The sequence below is a fragment of the Aquarana catesbeiana genome, linkage group LG06 (genome assembly GCF_042186555.1).
Source record: "Aquarana catesbeiana isolate 2022-GZ linkage group LG06, ASM4218655v1, whole genome shotgun sequence".
Lineage (NCBI taxonomy): Eukaryota > Metazoa > Chordata > Amphibia > Anura > Ranidae > Aquarana > Aquarana catesbeiana.
Genome location: NC_133329.1, coordinates 63,222,890 through 63,241,044, shown reverse-complemented (window position 1 = coordinate 63,241,044; position 18,155 = coordinate 63,222,890). Strand labels below are relative to the sequence as shown.

Sequence of the window (18,155 nt, the reverse complement as noted above, 5' to 3'; positions counted from 1 at the left end):
CAATTCACTTTGTTTATGGACTTTTTTGAGCTTTTGCAATGTTTGTTACTGGGACTTGATTCACCTCCTTACATACACTTTTTAATTTTCTCACTTGCTATATATGGTGAGACATCTGTCTTAGTCTTCTATGGGAGACTTGTTTTTTTACTTTTTTCTTTATTTAATTTGTTTTTGGTGGGTTAATCACTCCTTATGGTATTTTCAGTATGATATATAATTCATATTTAGTTTCAGCGCTGCACTGATTTTTTGTTTTTTGGTTGCTATAGCCGCCTGGCGTGTAGCAACCAGTGACGTCACGGCCGTGACTCCCTCCCTGCCCAGTGTTGAAAGCGGAGGAGGATTTCACTTCCTCCTCCTCCGCGCTAGTGCTCCTGGGGCCCAAAGCAGCTGCCCTTTGAGCTGAGCCCTGCAGCGAACACCCTCTTGTAATGCTATGGAGTGACAGCCCCGCTGGTCTAGTGGCGGTGGGTATGCAGTGCAGGGCAGCGGAGCTAAAGCTGGCGCTGACACTAGCAGCAATTTTAAACAGCGAGCGGCAGCCCCGGTGAGCAGCACGAGGCTGATAGAACCAACAGCCCAGGAGGGAGTGGAAGAAGACCCCACCGCCGGCCACCCTGACCTGAACAGCAGTGGGTGCAGCATCCCCAGAACTCCCAGAGCTTGCACAATTTCGCCAGCTTCCTCTCCTAGCTGTCACTGTCATCAACAAGAAGGAAGACAGACTGACCAAGGGCCCAGAGAACGAGGATGGATGGGAGGTAGGTGAATCACACACACCTACCCACAGACAGGTGCTGGGACAGGGGGGCGCAGGGGATAGGGGGTCACTTTCACCCACCCCCCCTCTCACCCACCTGCCTCCCCTCTCACCCACCTAACTCTCTCTCTCTCTCTCTCCATTCCCCCTCTCTCATACCCCTCCTCCTCTCTCTCTCCCCATCCCCCTCTCTCTCCCATCCCTCCTCCCCCTCTCTCTCCCACCCCACATCCCTCTCTCCCCGCCCCTCCTCTCCCTCTCTTCCCCATCCCCCCTCCCTCTCTTTCCCCGTCCCCCCCTCTCCCTCTCTCCCATCCCCCCATCTCCCCCTCTCTCTCCCATCCCCCCCGCTCCCTCTCTCTCCCATCCCCCCTCTCTCTCTCCCATCCCCCTCTCTCTTTCTCTCCCATCCCCCCTCTCTCTCCCATCCCCCTCCCTCTCTCTCTCTGTCCCACCCTCTCCCATCCCCCTTTTCCTCTCCCCGTCCCACCCTCTCCCTCTATCTCTCCCATCCCCCTCTCCCTCTCTCTCTCTCCCATCCCCCCTCCCTCTCTCTCTCCCTCCCATCCCCCCTCCCTCTCTCTCTCTCCGTCCCACCCTCCCTCTCTCCCCCCACTCTCTCTCTCTCCCCCACCCTCTATCTCTCCCCATCCCACCCTCTCTCTCTCCCCGTCCCACCCTCTCTCTCTCCCATCCCCCCTCCCACTCTCTCCCCCATCCCCCCTCCCAATCTCTCCCTCCCTCTCTCTCTCCCCTGTCCCACCCTCTCCCTCTATCTCTCCCCGTCCGGCCCTCCCCCTCTCTCTCCCATCCCCCCTCCCCCTCTCTCCTCCCAAGTGGACACTGACTAGAGTTTGTTATCCCATCCACCCCCACCACTGCCACTGACTTCATCCTCCTAATGAAGGACTACAGGTCCCAGCATGAGCCCCTCATAGCTGAGGATGTGACAAGCACCCACGGTAGGTCAGTGTAGGGATCAGGTAGGTCAGTTTAATGGTCAGTGTAGGGGTCAGGTAGGTCAGTGTAGGGATCAGATAGGTCAGTGTAGGGATCAGGTAGGTCAGTGTAGGGATCAGGTAGGTCAGTGTAGTGGTCAGGTAGGTCAGTGTAGTGGTCAGGTAGGTCAGTGTAGTGGTCAGGTAGGTCAGTTTAGGGATCAGGTAGGTCAGTTTAGGGATCAGGTAGGTCAGTGTATATCCAGTTTTTACTCCAGATCCCTCAGGTCATTTGTATTCCTTTTGTAGTATAAAGTACGGGGTTTTATATACAACTTTAGTGCCTTCGATATAAAAAGCATTTGATTTATGTATGTTATGCCCAACATTGTAAGAACAATTTCACTCTGTGACTCTAAGTGGCCGCCTGCAATGTTGGGCTAACATACATGAAACAAATGCTTAAATAGGTAAGGAGCGGGCACCCAGTGACATCACATGGTGGCACAGCCCCCTTGTGATGTCACCGACCGGTGCATGCTGAGGGGTGTCCCTGAATGGCAGTTTGGAAATGTGGTCACCCTAATATATATATATATATATATATATATATATATATATATATATATATATATATATATAGCACCCTCTACCAGAAGGTAAGTAGTAAGGGTTGTTTTACTAGGTTTGTTCAGCACAGGCAAATTTAGGCAGGCCTATGCTGCAAGCTAGGCCTGTCTGTTTTGATCTGTGGGGCTGGCAGTGGTTAGAGTAGCAGTGGATGTGACCACCTGGGCTCCAGTTCTGAGGCGCCTCCCCTGCTTCCAGGGAGAATGTTCTGGAAGAGGAGGCTGGGCCTAGAGCTGGAGTGGCAGGCAGCACATGTGGAAGCTCTAACCAATCCCTAACTGGCATTGGCAGGGGGCGGGCCTCCTATATATGCTGAGGTCACATGCTGCTGGGGAGGAGTAGTCGACTGGGTGACATGAGCAATTGAGTGCTAGACAGTCGCAGGAGCACACCTTCGTCTGGGGGGGTGTGGGATTGCAGGAGGAGGTCCAGGGAGAACTGTGAAGGAACATTGCCTCTACACGGTCACTGGCAATGTCTCTGTCACCACACGGTCAGTGGCAGGGAACTCCTGGAGCAGAGGGGCAGGAGAAGCTGTCGGAATGCATGGTCCGGACAAGTTCCTCATCAAGGACTCAGGGCTGGAAGGTTGGAAGGTCAGTGAGTGTTACCACAGAGGATGGCTGGAGGTGCCAGGGATTCTGTAAGGGAACTCTGCTTCTACACAGTCACTAGCAGAGTCTTTATCATGCACATGGTAGATGGTGAAGAGTCCTGGATCTGAGAAGAGACTGTGGGGAGTTGTGTCAAATCAGTGTGGCTGGCTGGCACATGGTTTGCAAGTTGGACTGGCTGGGAGCAGTAGTCCATTTCCTAGAAGATAGACTTCAACCTACTAGGCCTCTGGGGAGAGGTTCTGCAGGCCTCAGGCCTAGTAGCAGCGAGTCAGCAGAGCCAGTAGAGGGGCTTATGCAGAGTGAGTTCTTCATAACCATTAGAAGAGGATGTGTTATACCCTAATGTAATTACAAGTTGTGCAGGAGGAAACCAAGTGTGCAAGGAGAAGCAAGTTTGGGCTGGTGGTGAAGAGAACTAAGACCGTTACTTTTACACGGTCAAAAGTGATGTTTCTGTTAGGGTGACCACATTTCCAAACTGCCATTCAGGGACAATTTTGCCAAGGATCGGGGGGGGGGGGTTTGTTGAATGTAGTCTCGGGGTTGACGGGGATTTCAGGGGCGAGTGATTTGTCAGGTGAATGGCTAGTTTTAGCCCTTATATCATCCCATTACCATATATATTGAAATAGTTTAACTCACCATAATGCTGAATCATTGGGAACCCTGAGCTTGTCACTTGCCACCAGATGCAGTGTGTCACTTGCCACCGTCTCCTGCCACCAGATGCAGTGTGTCACTTGCCACTGTCTCCTGCCACCAAATGCAGTGTGTCACTTGCCACCGTCTCCTGCCACCAAATGCAGTGTGTCTCCTGCCACTGTCTCCTGCCACCAAATGCAGTGTGTCACTTGCCACCGTCTCCTGCTACCAGATGCAGTGTGTCACTTGCCCCCGTAGCCTGCCACCAGATGCAGTGTGTCACTTGCTCCCGTAGCCTGCCACCAGATGCAGCGTGTCACTTGCCCCCGTAGCCTGCCACCAGATGCAGTGTGTCATTTGCCCCCGTAGCCTGCCACCAGATGCAGTGTGTCATTTGCCCCCGTAGCCTGCCACCATATGCAGTGTGTCACTTGCCCCCGTAGCCTGCCACCAGGTGCAGTTTGTCACTTGCCCCCATAGCCTGCCACCATATGCAGTGTGTCACTTGCCACCATAGCCTGCCACCATATGCAGCATGTCACTTGCCCCCGTAGCCTGCCACCAGATGCAGTGTGTCACTTGCCACCGTAGCCTGCCACCGGATGCAGTGGCACTTGCCACCCTGTGCTCTTGCTGGGTAAGTCCCTTGATCCAAGTGCCTACCTGGTTCCTACACTGACCTACCTGTCCACTGCACTGACCTACCTGTCCACTACACGAACCTACCTGACCCCTTAAATAACCTACATGACCACTATAACTTACCTGACCTCTACCATGACCCACCTGCCCACTACACTGACCTACCTGACCCCTTAAATGACCTACCTGACCACTATAACCTACCTGACCTCTACCATGACCTACCTGCCCACTACACTGACTTCCCTGTCCCCTGCACTGACCTACCTGACCCCCCTGACCACTACACTCCTTCCTGCATTACTCACACTACTGACCACTCCCCCACACAAACATAAGGTAGATCGGTGGATTTCACTCACCACTCCAGGCCTGGACTCCATTAAGCTCATCCATAGATGTCTATCCCTCAGTCACTCCTCAGTATCCCCCACAGGCTGGGAACTCTGCCAGCAGCCGCCGTACAACATTTCCCTGAACATTTTGGGGAGGATGGGCAACCCCCAGGCTTACCTGGTCTCAATGTATTCTTTACTATACATGTCCCAAGATGGGGGCTCTTATAGATTGGTGTTATGGACTACACTTCACAGAGGGGCCTGGGCAAGAAGAAATTTGCAGATGTATGCAACTAAAATCTAATGTTTTAATGCAAATTGTTAAAACAATGAAAATTCAAATGCTTGGGGCCAAGACGCAACCTTGAGCCATACACCTAGTTCACAGTTGCACAGCTGCGGTGCAGTATCCCATCTGAAATACTCCTTGGCTGAGAAAAAACCTTCAGGAGGTAGCCGTATCGCCTTCTGAATGTCTGACATTGGCTGCTCTACTGCCCCCTGATCTGCAGTGGATCATTTTTCAGAGGGGCAGTAGAGACTGACAGCTAATGTAAATTAGCCCTTAGTGTGTCAGGAATTTTTTGTATTGTGCTTGTTCTCTGAAATTGCCACAAAAAAAAAAACACAATACAAAGATTTTCCAACACACTAAGGGCTTGTTTAGATTGGCAATGTCTCTATCTCCACTTTCTGAAAAGTGATCCAGTTTTCACTTGTAGCACCCTGCCCTAAACGGGGGTTACTATCTAAATTTAGCCTTGCTGGGTAGTGGTCAGCCCAGACTGATTCATAGTGTATTTGTTCACTTGTTGGGTGCTGTGGTTTTTCTCTGCTGCCAGTAGGTGTCACTGGTACTTCCGGCTTGTGTGAGAAGCTACAGTAAGACTGCGTTATAAATATTTATTTTTTCTCTAGCCAACCAGTAGAAGGTTTATGCCACTGGTGCATGCTGGGGGGGAGCATAAATATTTGGGGTAGGCCATGTGATCTCTCTCATCACCCCATACTGTGGCCTGGGGACGGTGTATTAGGATCAGCTGAGAAATTAGGTCTAAAGTTTACAGGCCTATGCATGTTCTTGGCGTAGATGGAGACTGCCTATCCAGAGTGCCCTGTTGCTTGGGGTCCCTATGTTCAGGGAGCCTTATAGAGAACAGGGAAGAAGAAGTAATGTCTTGGGATGGAGTACCAGAGGTGACTCTGTTGCTTGAGGTCCTATAGAGAGTGAACTTGCATCAAGGCTGGGAAAGCATTGGAATGATCACTAATGGTGTTGCTGCTGCTAAAGAAGAGGGTACAATTGCCATAGGGAATGGCTGCTACTTTCCAGAAGGTACTGGCTGCTGATTACAGCTTAACAGCCCTTTTTCTGTACTGGATGCTATTGTTGTGCTATTGAGTCTGCAGGTCAGTAACAGGTGTTCTGAATTCTCTACCCCTTTCTCCCTGGAGTTTTGAGTGGGAATCAATAAACTCCTAAGAACTACACCCTGAGGCGAAATGTTAGCCCTCCCTGTCTCTAGGGGTACCACCATGTGTTCGGGGGTCAGTGGGGCATTACACACTTTTAAAGTAAGGTGAACTTTCTGTGTGCAAGTTATAAATTGATTGGTAGACATTTTCTTTTTTTTTTTTACACTGAATATATGTCCAAAAATAAACATAAAAACCTATTACCGGAATCTAAGCTCCATTTCACGCTCTTCTTTCTGGTTTTCCCATCACAGAGGAAGCTACAGGTGATTGTCATATTGCGGTTTCTTGATCCTGTTGGTGTGAAGGTAAGTGATGAAACGGCGTTGTATAATCCATCTCTCTGTGATTGACCAGTTCTCACTTCGTAATCACTCAGTAACTGTTCGCTTTCCTCATTGCTTGGGGCCCCATGATCTTCCACCGTCACCCTCTTTCCACTGTTCTCTAACACAGTCCATGTAACCTGGATTTCCTTTGGGCAGTGGAAGGCCATACAATACATAGTTACCTTTTCTTCTTTTTTATTGGTCCATTCATCTGCTACATAAATATTGCTGAGCTGAAACCTCTGGAAGTCTAAAGAAAAAGATGGACATTGCATTTTCAATTGTTCTATAACAAAACTTGCCTGTTCAGAATATCTTTAAAGTGACACTCTGCTGGCAGCTCCTCCCCCAAACCCCTAACTTCCCCGACTGGAATCCATAGCCGAAAACTATTGGGTTTTTCATTTATGATACAAGAAACTTTTACTGGTCAAATGACCTTAGTTTGCTGTGTCATCCATCTATATTGATTATTTGTAAAAGTATGTATCAGAGAGCCCACAAATCCCTGCACATAGAGTCAGGAATAGGGGCAGGAGTGCGCATGTTCATTCACGTGCTTCACAGTGTGTGCGTTGATCAGTGTTAATTTTGACATCAAATTTCGATTTATGTTTGGTCATAGTCTTTTTTTAAATTTTAGTCATATTTGAATCATCTTAATTGTTTTAAGTTTAGTTTTATTTTAGTTGACTAAAATCTGCAGTGCATTTTAATTGACTAAAATCATTTTAGTCGACTAAAGTCGAATGGGTTTAGTTGAATTGTAGTGCATTATTTAACGAAAAACATTTTTTTGTTGCGCTAAGAAATAACAGCTGTATGCACAGGCTATATGTGAAATGGATGGGAGGGAAGAGGTAAAAAAAGTCCAGGAGCAGGATACTGTTGAAGGTAACAGCAGTAGGTAAATGTACAGTTGTCCAAAAGGTAAAGTTCATGGTGTGGATATATGCGGTGGGGGGGGGGGGGAGAGGACAAAGTCTGTGACCTGGGTATGTAACCTCAGGGGGAAATATACTGGCACAACACAGGAGGCAGCACGCTGAAGGACAGAAACACCTTTGGAGAGAGATACAAAAGAGAGAAAAAGCAGCGCCAACCTAAGTGCAGTATTAAAACACACACATTTTAATTTCAGTAGAAATACACTAACTCTGAGTTCAGTAATAAACAGGCACATCAATTGAATAAGTCTGGGTGGGCCGTGAAGTGGGCGGCAGGGCTCCACAGGGGGTGATCCTCTTATGCTGTGTAGTCCTGTCTGGCGGAACCGGTGGATTCCAGTGTCCCAGACTAGGGTCGGTGATGCACAGCAGGGATCGTCCGTCCACTTGGGTCCCGGGTCGTGGAGTGATGATGCTAATGGCGTGCACGCGTTCGTAGCGTACGTGCTCCTTCGTCAGGTATAGCAGTCCTCCATTTTGGAAGTGGTTACGAAGGGAAACGGCAGAGTGGGCAGGCCAATCAGGTCATAGTACCACCCTGTCTCAGGTTCAGTGGACTGTTTGGCTCCAGGATTGGGTGGGTTTTTAGAAACTCTATCGATCATAGTATTAAAAACAAGCGACATAATGTGATATAACAAAAGGAGGAGGCAAGAAAAGATAGTGAAAGAAGTTTGTGAAAAAGCGGTTTATATGGTGAACATGTATACACAGGGGAGGATCGGCATAGGAGAGAACATAGGAGAGAACACATGGATATGTGGTGTCAGGTAAGATGAAAAATAAAAATAAAAAATATAAACAATAAAATAAAATGACAAAATAAAAATAAAAATTAGGAAAAAATTAAAAACGATTTGGAATGGGTTTTTTTAATGGGAATGTGTATAAGTAAATTCTATCAGAGAGAATATATAGGAAGGCCTGTTTACTGGCCTGAAATTATGGGAGGAGCCCGGAGGGTATTTAACTAGACCTCCCAGTGCAAGGTAGTGCACATCACAGGGCTGACTCTTCCCAGCTCACCTCATGGTCGGCAGCCTGTGCATTCAATCGCAGGTGCACTCCGGCTTTTCATTCTTGGTCTTTGTCGGCGGTTCCCACTCATGGTCGCAGGTAGTATCCAAACTTTTCGTGTCATGTGCAAAATCTTGCGGTTTATTATGCTTCCTATCCTGCACCCCTTTCGTGAAAAAACCTGCCCCGGAATTGTTGTCGCTCATGTCACAGGCACAGGCGTAGTACATTCGTAAAGTTCCTTCTGCCAAATATATGATTCATTCGTAGACCCAAGCCTCCAGTCACTATCGGTCGTTCTCAATATCACTCGCCATAGGCTTCACTGGTTATAAAATTCATTGTCCATGGGGTTGCCATCTCATTCATTAGGAGATGAGCATGTACTGTTTGTATGGGTTTCTATGGCTGATTGAGGTGTAATTAAACCCACCTGGTGCCTTCTCTGCACTTGATTAGCCTGGGGGGATGGGTGGTTGGTAGGTGTTCAGTTTCACAGTAAGGGATGGCATACAAATTGGTTGTAGAGTGTAACAGATACTCCTTACTACCGATTTATATCGGATTAATTTCATATGTTTTACAAACTGATTCGTATCAGATGCATTGCAGAGGGCGACTCTACCAACTCACTTCATGTCTTTAGAGATTGGTCGTAGGTTTTCATCGATTGTCCCACACTCACTGTCACAGGTAGGTCTTGTGGTTATCGAACCGTTACTTTATGTTCCCCTTCGTAAACCGCCTATGGCTTCGTAGGTCTTACTCCGGTTATTCGCACTCATCCATACTTACTGCCTTTCTCCATTCCTTATTCGAGCCCAGTCGCATCCGCGATGTTACGACTCATGACAGCCTTCACTCGGCAACACTGGTATCTTACCGACTAGGTGGTAAGAACCGTACGAATAAGCACAAGTCACCTTCAGGAACAAGTCACTTACATTGCAGGGTCTCGAACCTGCGTCCCACATACCACACCCCTACTAAACCCCCACTTCACCTACTGACCCCCTACACCTCCTATGGAAAACACACTTCACCTAACTGACCCCCTACACCTCTTATTGGATACCAAGCACACACCAACAGCCGATCCGAATCTAGTCGCAACATCGGCCCTATGATTCGGATCCTCAGCAAATCACAAGCCCCTTCAACCACTAACACCGTCAGCCGATCTGAGTCCACTCGCAGCACCGGCTCAACGATTCGGAACACAAGCCCCATCGTCACCTTACATCCACAACCGATCCGAATCTAGTCGCATAATAAGAGCAAAGATTCGGATCCTCGGCAATACGAATTCCACCAACCGATCAGAGTCCAGTCGCAGCACCGGCTTAAAGATTTGGATCCTCGGCAATACAAACTTCGCCAACCGATCCGAGTCCAGTCGCAACACCGACTTAATGATTCGGATCCTCAGCATACACAAGCACTCACCAACAGTGTGCTACTTTCATCCGACCGATCCGAGTCCAGTCGCAAAATCGGCTCAATGATTCGGATTCTCAGCATACACAAGCACTCACCAACAGTGTGCTTCTTTCATCCGACCGATCCGAGTCCAGTCGTAACACCGGCTCAATGATTTGGATCCTTAGCATTACAAACCCCACCATCCAATCCGAGTCCAGTCGCAGCACCGGCTTAACGATTCGGATCCTTCCCAAACCAACTTTCACCAACTGATCCGAATCCAGTCGCATACCGGCTCAATGATTCTGATCCTCCGCATACACAAGCACTCGCCAACAGTGTGCTTCTTTCATCCGACCGATCCAAGTCTAGTCGCAAAACCGGCTCAATGATTCGGATCCTCAGCATACACAAGCACTCACCAACAGTCAGCAGACTGGTTGGTGAGTTGAGCTATGGAATTGTCTTTTTCTTGTATGTATATGCCCTCCATGTGCTCCTTACTGTGAAGGCCAGTTATGGGTGTGGGCGGTGACCAGTGTCTTGTTACCGTTTGTATATTTGGGTTGGGGACACACTGGACGCCTCTGCTGCTATTGCTGGGTGTCCAGTGTGTGTCCTGTCCCTTTAAGGGGGCTAGGGCGGCCTCCTGGCTCACCTGTCTCACACCTATCCATTCAATGCATGTGCTTCCACTGTGGAGACACTTATAAATTTAGTGTTAGGACTGCAAGTAATACAGGGTGCCTTGACGAGGCCTTGCAGCTTTCACATGCGTTTGCAAATGTGTGCTAACTAAACCCCTGCCTTTAACATACGGTTAGACAGGTAAATTTGGTTGGTCAGCAGACTGGTTGGTGAGTTGAGCTATGGAATTGTCTTTTTCTTGTATGTATATGCCCTTCATGTGCTCCTTACTGTGAAGGCCAGTTATGGGTGTGGGCGGTGACCAGTGTCTTGTTACTTCTTTCACCCGACTGATTCGAGTCCAGTCACAACACCGGCTCAATGATTCGGATCCTTAGCATTACAAACCCCACCATCCAATCCGAGTCCAGTCGTAGCACCGGCTTAACGATTCGAATCCTTCCCAAACCAACTTTCACCAACTGATCCGAGTCCAGTCGCATACCGGCTCAATGATTCAGAATCCTCGGCAATACAAACCCCACCATCCAATCCGAGTCCAGTTGTAGCACCGGCTCAAAGATTCGGATCCTTGCCAACCCAACTTTCCAGGACCGATCCGAGTCCAGTCGCACACCGGCTCAATGATTCAGGATCCTCGGCATTTCAACTCCCCAACCAATCCGAGTCCAATCGTAGCGCCGGCTCAATGATTCAGATCCTTGCCAAATACAACTTTCACCGACCGATCCGAGTCCAGTCGTAGCACCAGCTCAATGATTCGGATCATCTGCAATACAAAGCATCACCAACCGATCCGAGTCCCGTCGTAGCACCGGCTCAACGATTCGGATCCTTGGCAATGCAACCTCACCGACTGATCCGAGTCCAGTCGCAGCACCGGCTCAGCGCTTCGGATCTAGTCGCAGCATCAGTGCAACAATTCGGATCCTCAGCAATACGAACTCCACCAACCGATCCGAATCCAGCCGTAGCACTGGCTCAACAATTCGGATCTTTGGCAGTACAACTCCACCGACCGCTCCGGGTCCAAATCGCAGCACCAGCTCAACGATTCGGATCCTTGGCAATACAAAACTTCTTCGACCGATCTTTCACAAATAAACCCTACCGGTGCTTACACCTCAGCCCGGTTCGAACTAGTTGCATCGGCGCTTACGAATACAGTGGAACTTAGGATTCAGATCTCCAGCCTTACGTGTATCAAAGCATTAACATTCACATCCCACTCCATCTATTGTACAATGTTGCGCACGGTCATTCCTACATACGCATAATTCTGCTAAACTCTGTTTTTTCACCTTTCAAATAAGGCTGCTTCCTTGCAATCGCTGCAAGCATTTCAGCAAGTGGTGCAAATCGCCACTCATCTCCAATAGCAACACGGCTACTCATCATTTTCTCTCTTTCCCCTTTAGGTCAGTTAGACTACCAGTTGGTCCACCCTGCACCAGGTTTGGACAGTATCTCCCAAAAAAAAATTTTGTCGAGGGCCTGCATCTACACCAGGGGGCTAGCTGCCCCAAACGGCTCTTTGCAATCCCCCTTGTCAAACCAAAATTCCCATGTCACCTTACTACAGGTTCCTGGTCGACTCAGTCCTCAACCTCAACCAAAAATGTCACTACTAGGGCATCAAGTCAGGTGCATAGTTCAAAGGGATCCCGCCTTGCTTCCTTCTGCCTTTCCATCTTATCTACCCAAACGCATCTATCCCCTCCTACTTTTGCAACTTGCCTTAAACATATGCATTGCCCATTTCTTGCTTTTGCTGACGCCACGTCGCAGGCCGACAGCGATAACTTCGCCTCCGCCCGGCCGTCACCCTTTGCGGGCACAGCAAGCTGCGGCTCACAGTCTCACAGAGCTTGGACCATATATATAGAAAAAAAAAAACGCCACTGGCAGCCCTACCAGGCACCCAGGCATCACTGCAGTATATTTTCTTAGCGACTACTCAGCTGCACTCCTTGGTGACCACACTGTCAACAGGTGCTCATTCTATGACTGTCACCGCTCATTTCAGCTAAAATAGCAGCCAGACTCGAGGTGATCCTTATCTCACGCCTCCTAGTGTTTCTCTCCCAGGTACAAGACCCTGACTAAATCCTTAAATTAGACGTGCCAGCAATAACGGATCCGCCCAGATGGAATGAATTTCTCATCAACTGAAAGTGTTGGGAGTATGCAATTATGTGGTAATATGCAATACTATGTAAGCATGTGGAAAAAAAGATTTAGATGCATAAGCACGTATCTGGAAATGGGAATAGAAGACACTGGTATGTGTATGCAGGGGAGCAGAGAGAAAGGGGAATGGGAGAAGAGGAAAGGGGTGGGGAGGAAGGGGTGGGGGGGGGAATAGGAGGACTGTTTGGTTGGCAAATACTTGCTTGGGCCATATTTATGTCTAAGATTATATAGTGTTAAGACTATAATGTCCTTGTAGAGTGATATAGGATAAATTAAACTAAAACACGATCCAGGATGGGAGGGGAAGGGGGATTCATTATTTAACCACTTACCGCCCGGCCTATAGCAGAATGATGGCCGGGCGGTGGTTCTGTTATCCTGACTGGGCGTCATATAACATCCTGCAGGATAAACAGCCGCCGTGTGCCCGTGAGGGCACGCATCGCGGTGATCGGTGGTGCGGTGTGTCAGTCAGACACACCGCTACACAGATCTCAGTAAAGAGCCTCCGGCGGAGGCTCTTTGCCACGTGATCAGCCGTGTCCAATCACGGCTGATCACGATGTAAAAAGGAAGAGACGGTGATTGGCTTTTCCTCACTCGCGTCTGTTAGGCGTGAGTAAAGGAGAGCTAATCGGCAGCTCTCCTGACAGGGGGTCTGCGCTGATTGTTTATCAGCGCAGCCCCCCTCAGATGCCCACACTGGACCACCAGGGAAGCCACCAGGACCACATGTGGAAAAAAATGCCAAACATATGCCAATCAGTGTCCACAAATGGGCACTGACTGGTACCTCTGTGGCACAATAAAAAAACAGTGATGCCCAGCAATGCCAGCCATCAGTGCCGCCTACGAGTGCCCATCAGTGCCGCCTACGAGTGCCCATCAGTGCCGCCTACGAGTGCCCATCAGTGCCGCCTACGAATGCCCATTAGTGCCGCATACCAGTGCCACCTATCAGTGCCCATCATCAGTGCCCCCTCATTGGTGCCACCTTATCAGTGCCCGTCAGTGCAGCCATATCAGTGCCCATCATTGAAGAAGAAAACGTACTTATTTACAAAAAATCTTAACAGAAACAAAGAAAAACTTTTTTTTTCAAAATTTTCGGTCTTTTTTTTTTATTTGTTGCGCAAAAAATAAAAACTGCAGAGGTGATCAAATACCACCAAAAGAAAGGGGGGATCTGTGCTGATTATCAGCGCAGCCCCCCCTGAGGATGCCCACAATTGACCACCAGGGATGCCCACCACTAGTCACCACCAGGTATGCTAATCAGTGCCCACAATGGATGCCAATCAGTGCCAAACAATAATGCCTGCCAATCAGTGATGCCCATCAGTACCATCCATTAGTGTACATCAGTGCCATCTATCAGTGCCCCATCACTGCCGCATATTAGTGCCCATCAGTGCCACCTCATCAGTGCCCATCAGTGCCGCCTTATCAGTGCCCATCAGTGAAGGAGAAAACTTACTTGTTTACAAAAAAAATGTGTTTTCAAACTTTTCGGTATTTTTTTATTTGTTTAGCAGAAAATAAAAATCCCAGAGGTGTTTAAATACCACCAAAAGAAAGCTCTATTTGTAAGAACAAAATGATAAAAATTTTGTTTGAGTACAGTGTTGTATGACCGCACAATTGTCATTCAAAGTGTGACAGCGCTGAAAGCTGAAAATTGGTCTGGGCAGGAAGATGTATAAGTGCCTGGTATTGAAGTGGTTAAACAAGCCTGAAATTTGTGTCCATGGAGGTTGCTATAAATAGATTAGCAGAGAGCTGTGTGCCTTTCCTCCAATCAGCTGTCTTGGCTGTATGCCAAGAATACACCCCCAGTGCTGAACAGGAAGAGAAAATCTCTAACATGATGTTCACTTTCTAAAGAATATATAAAGCTGAAGACTGTGTGTGTGTGTGTGTGTGTGTGTGTATATGTGTATATATATATATATATATATATATATATATATATATATATATATATATATATATATAATAAAACTCATATAGGGAGATTTGTTTCATCTCTGTGTATCATCTGAGGCTGTTCACTTCACTGGGTATATGTGAGGGTTTACATCCACTTTAAGGTTTGGACAAACTACACAGACACAGATTTGGTCAATATACAACGTCTTTATAAGTAAAACTAAGTTTAGTTACAAGAATATTGCTTTTTTGACAGAAGTGTTTAAAAAAAAAAATTAAACTCTTTGCCTGTGATGCCACCATGCACATTTACTTGAACAGTTCAAATAACTGAACAAAACACAACATAACATTTCAGTAACTATATGCACAAGCACTGTCACTGGCACACTATAATACACCAATACTCGTGGGTACTGTTTATTGCTGCAATAAAAATCAGTTTACTGTTCACAGTTTATTTCAACAGTTCTAATTCTCAGATGCATTCAAAGAAATAATAATAATAAATAAACAATAATGCCATTAGTGTATGGATTATAACAGTCCTCTCTCTCTCTCTCTCTCTCTCTCTCTCTCTCTCTCTCTCTCTCTCTCTCTCTCTCTCTCTCTCTCTCTCTCTCTCTCTCTCTCTCTCTCTCTCTCTCTCTCTCTCTCTCTCTCTCTCTCTCTCTCTCTCTCTCTCTCTCTCTCTCTCTCTCTCTCTCTCTCTCTCTCTCTCTCTCTCTCTCCCCTAAGAACACACCATTAACTTAAAATGAGATGTATATTGCTGCTAATCCACAGCTGGATTTACATTTTTGCCACTACATTGCGAACACACTGGGCAGGTGTAAGGTTAGGTAGGAGCAGCCAGCCTTACTCTGAGATCCTGTTAGTGCCCATAGGGGCAGGAGCCCAACGTAAGGCTACCCTATACAACGCGCTGGACAGGCATTGTATAGGGCAGCCTTACGCTGAGGTGTGTGATGTCCTGTCATCACACAACAGGACACCACCAGACGTCAGAAAATAGACAGCGAAGGCACCTGTACAGCACCCGTCTATGGAGGGTACTTAGGCAAATGCATAATCTGCCTAATTATAAATCCAGCCCTGCGTATAGGTTTAGGAAGTGCTGTCAATAGCAGTAAATACTATTCACTGCTATTGAAAGCATTCATAACAACAATATGCATCTGACAGTTATTGGTCTTTTTTTCTCTTTCATTAGTGTGATATTTACCTCTATTGTCAAATTTGTCAATGCTAAGAGAGAGAGGGAGGAGTTGATAAAAAGTGTTGGTTGTGATAGTTCCGCATACTAATGGCATTTGTAGCATGTGCATTTTTTTTCTATGAATTTAATCGATAATTAGAACTGTTGCTGAATCACTGATTCTTCCTCTCACAATAAGCACAAACCACAAGTATTAGGTATGCTTTTCGTGTTATAAATAACTAGAGAATAAAACACTTCTCTTTCAACGGTTTTTATTGAAATCAAGTTTTGACAGATAACAAGGGTTCACATTGATACAAGTTTTGTGTCAACAGGAATGTTACAATAGTGGGTCTCAGATTAGCATGACTGGATCATTATATAATTGTACTAAAACAAAGGTACTAACCCTGTCCATTCCTGTCCATAAACAAACTGATAGTTCATGAGATGCCTAACACACACTATCGATCAAACTGTTCACTGTACACCTAGCGATAGTATTAGTAACCTTTGGAATAAAACACTTCTATTTGGTTCAATTCACTTTAATGAAAGCATCTAGTTCCAACATGACCCTTGCTCTATTCCGCTGGCCTCTAGAGAGGTTACCTGTGAAGCTGAATACCCTCTCTGCAAAGGCCTAGGAAGCTGGCATAGCCAGCAGGTCTAATGCAAATGGCTTTGGCTGGTGATAAAGAGTGTCACTCTTTGACAGACAAAAATCTGTTCCGGTGTCCTCATGGATGGTGGCAACTTGCAAAAGCTCTTCCTTATCTTTTCTAATCTGCTACTCTATGCTGTTTGGGGAGATCCTCTGCCTGGAAATGAAAATAATGGCTGCTTTGATGTGGATGGTGCTTCTTCCACTTCCTGTGATTTTTCAATATTTTCCTCTTCCACATCATCTTCAGACAATTCCTCATTTTGTGTGTGGGGCAATGTGGATTTTCTTACGGCACGGGCATACTCCTCTGCCTTTTTAAGCAATTCTGGTTTATTTTCATCTGCTACATCAACAAGGGTTTCACAGACAATAGAGTTGACAAAACAAGCAGCTGTTGCAAGTGGTGAGAACATTTCATCAGTTGGATCCAATGCCTCGTACACACGGTCGGACTTTCTGGGAAGCTAGGTCCGACGTACTTGCCGCCAGACTTCCGACTACCACCGGACTTTCTGAACGGACGGAATTGCCTACACACGACCGGACTTTCCGGCAGACTAGGTCCGCCGGTCTTCCCGACGGACTTTCGCCCGAGTTACGGCGGACTTTCAGAATGAACAGACTTGCCCACACACGGCCAAGTCCGTTCATTTTGAATGTGACCCGGGTACCACGGGACTAGAAAAGGAAGTCAACCTCACCGCTTTTATCGGTGAGATTGACACCTTTGCGAACCCCGTCGCGGGGCATACAAGGCCCTTAGGTCTGGTATGGATTTTAAGGGGAACCCCCTACGCCGAAAAAACGGCATGGGGTCCCCCCAAAATCCATACCAGACCCCACTCCGCGCACGCAGCCCGCCCGGTCAGGAAAGGGGGTGGGGACAAGCGAGCGCCCCCCCCCCCCTCCTGAACCGTACCAGGCTGCATGCCCTCAACATGGGATGGTGGGTGCTTTGGGGGAGGGGGGGCAACCTGCGGCCCCCCTCCCCCAAAGCACCTTGTCCCCATGTTGGTGTAGACAAGGGCCTCTTCCCGACAACCCTGGCCGTTGGTTTCGGGGTCTGCGGGTGGGGGGCTTATCGGAATCCGGGAGCCCCCTTTAATGAGCCCCCTTTTAATAATCAACATCACCCGGTGACCACGCCCCCTAATGACGTCACAGTCCCAGCATGCCCAGGGACTGTGACGGCATAAGGGGGCGGGGTCACATCGGAGCTCTTAGAGAGCATTTCAGCCGGAGAGAGCGTCGTGTCAACATCGGAAGGCAGAAGTCCGGACCCCTGCTAACAAAAGAGCAGAAGATAGCGGAGGAGCCCGGCAGAAGACCCGGAGAGCGCGGAGAAGAACCAGAGAGACCCCGGAGCTGTCTAATAAATTACTTTAAAAACCTGTGCAGTGTGGGTTTTTTTTTTTTTTTTTTTTGACATTTTTTCCCTAGGTGAATAGGTAGGGGTACTATGTACCCCATACTCATTCACATAGGGTGGGGGGGCCGGGATCTGGGGGCCCCCTTATTAAAGGGGGCTCCCGGATTCCGATAAGCCCCCCGCCCGCAGACCCCAACAACCAACGGCCAGGGTTGTCGGGAAGAGGCCCTTGACCTCATCAACATGGGGACAAGGTGCTTTGGGTAGGGGGGCCGCAGGGCGCCCCCCTTCCCCAAAGCACCCACCCCCCCATGTTGAGGGCATGCGGCCTGGTACGGTTCGGGGGGGGCACTCGCTCGTCCCCACCCCCTTTCCTGACCGGCCGGG

General features: G+C 48.1%; 1 protein-coding gene across 1 annotated transcript in view; it reads right to left on the bottom strand.

Moving 5' to 3' along the window:
- The window catches only part of LOC141147616 (uncharacterized), a 46,571-nt gene extending 39,952 nt beyond the window's left edge, over positions 1-6,619 (bottom strand). The window contains exon 1 of the mRNA XM_073634848.1: positions 6,251-6,619. Coding sequence (XP_073490949.1) covers positions 6,251-6,551 — 301 coding nt within the window. The 5' untranslated portion in view covers positions 6,552-6,619. The remainder of the gene's footprint in view (positions 1-6,250) is intronic.
- Positions 6,620-18,155: the final 11,536 nt, after the last annotated feature.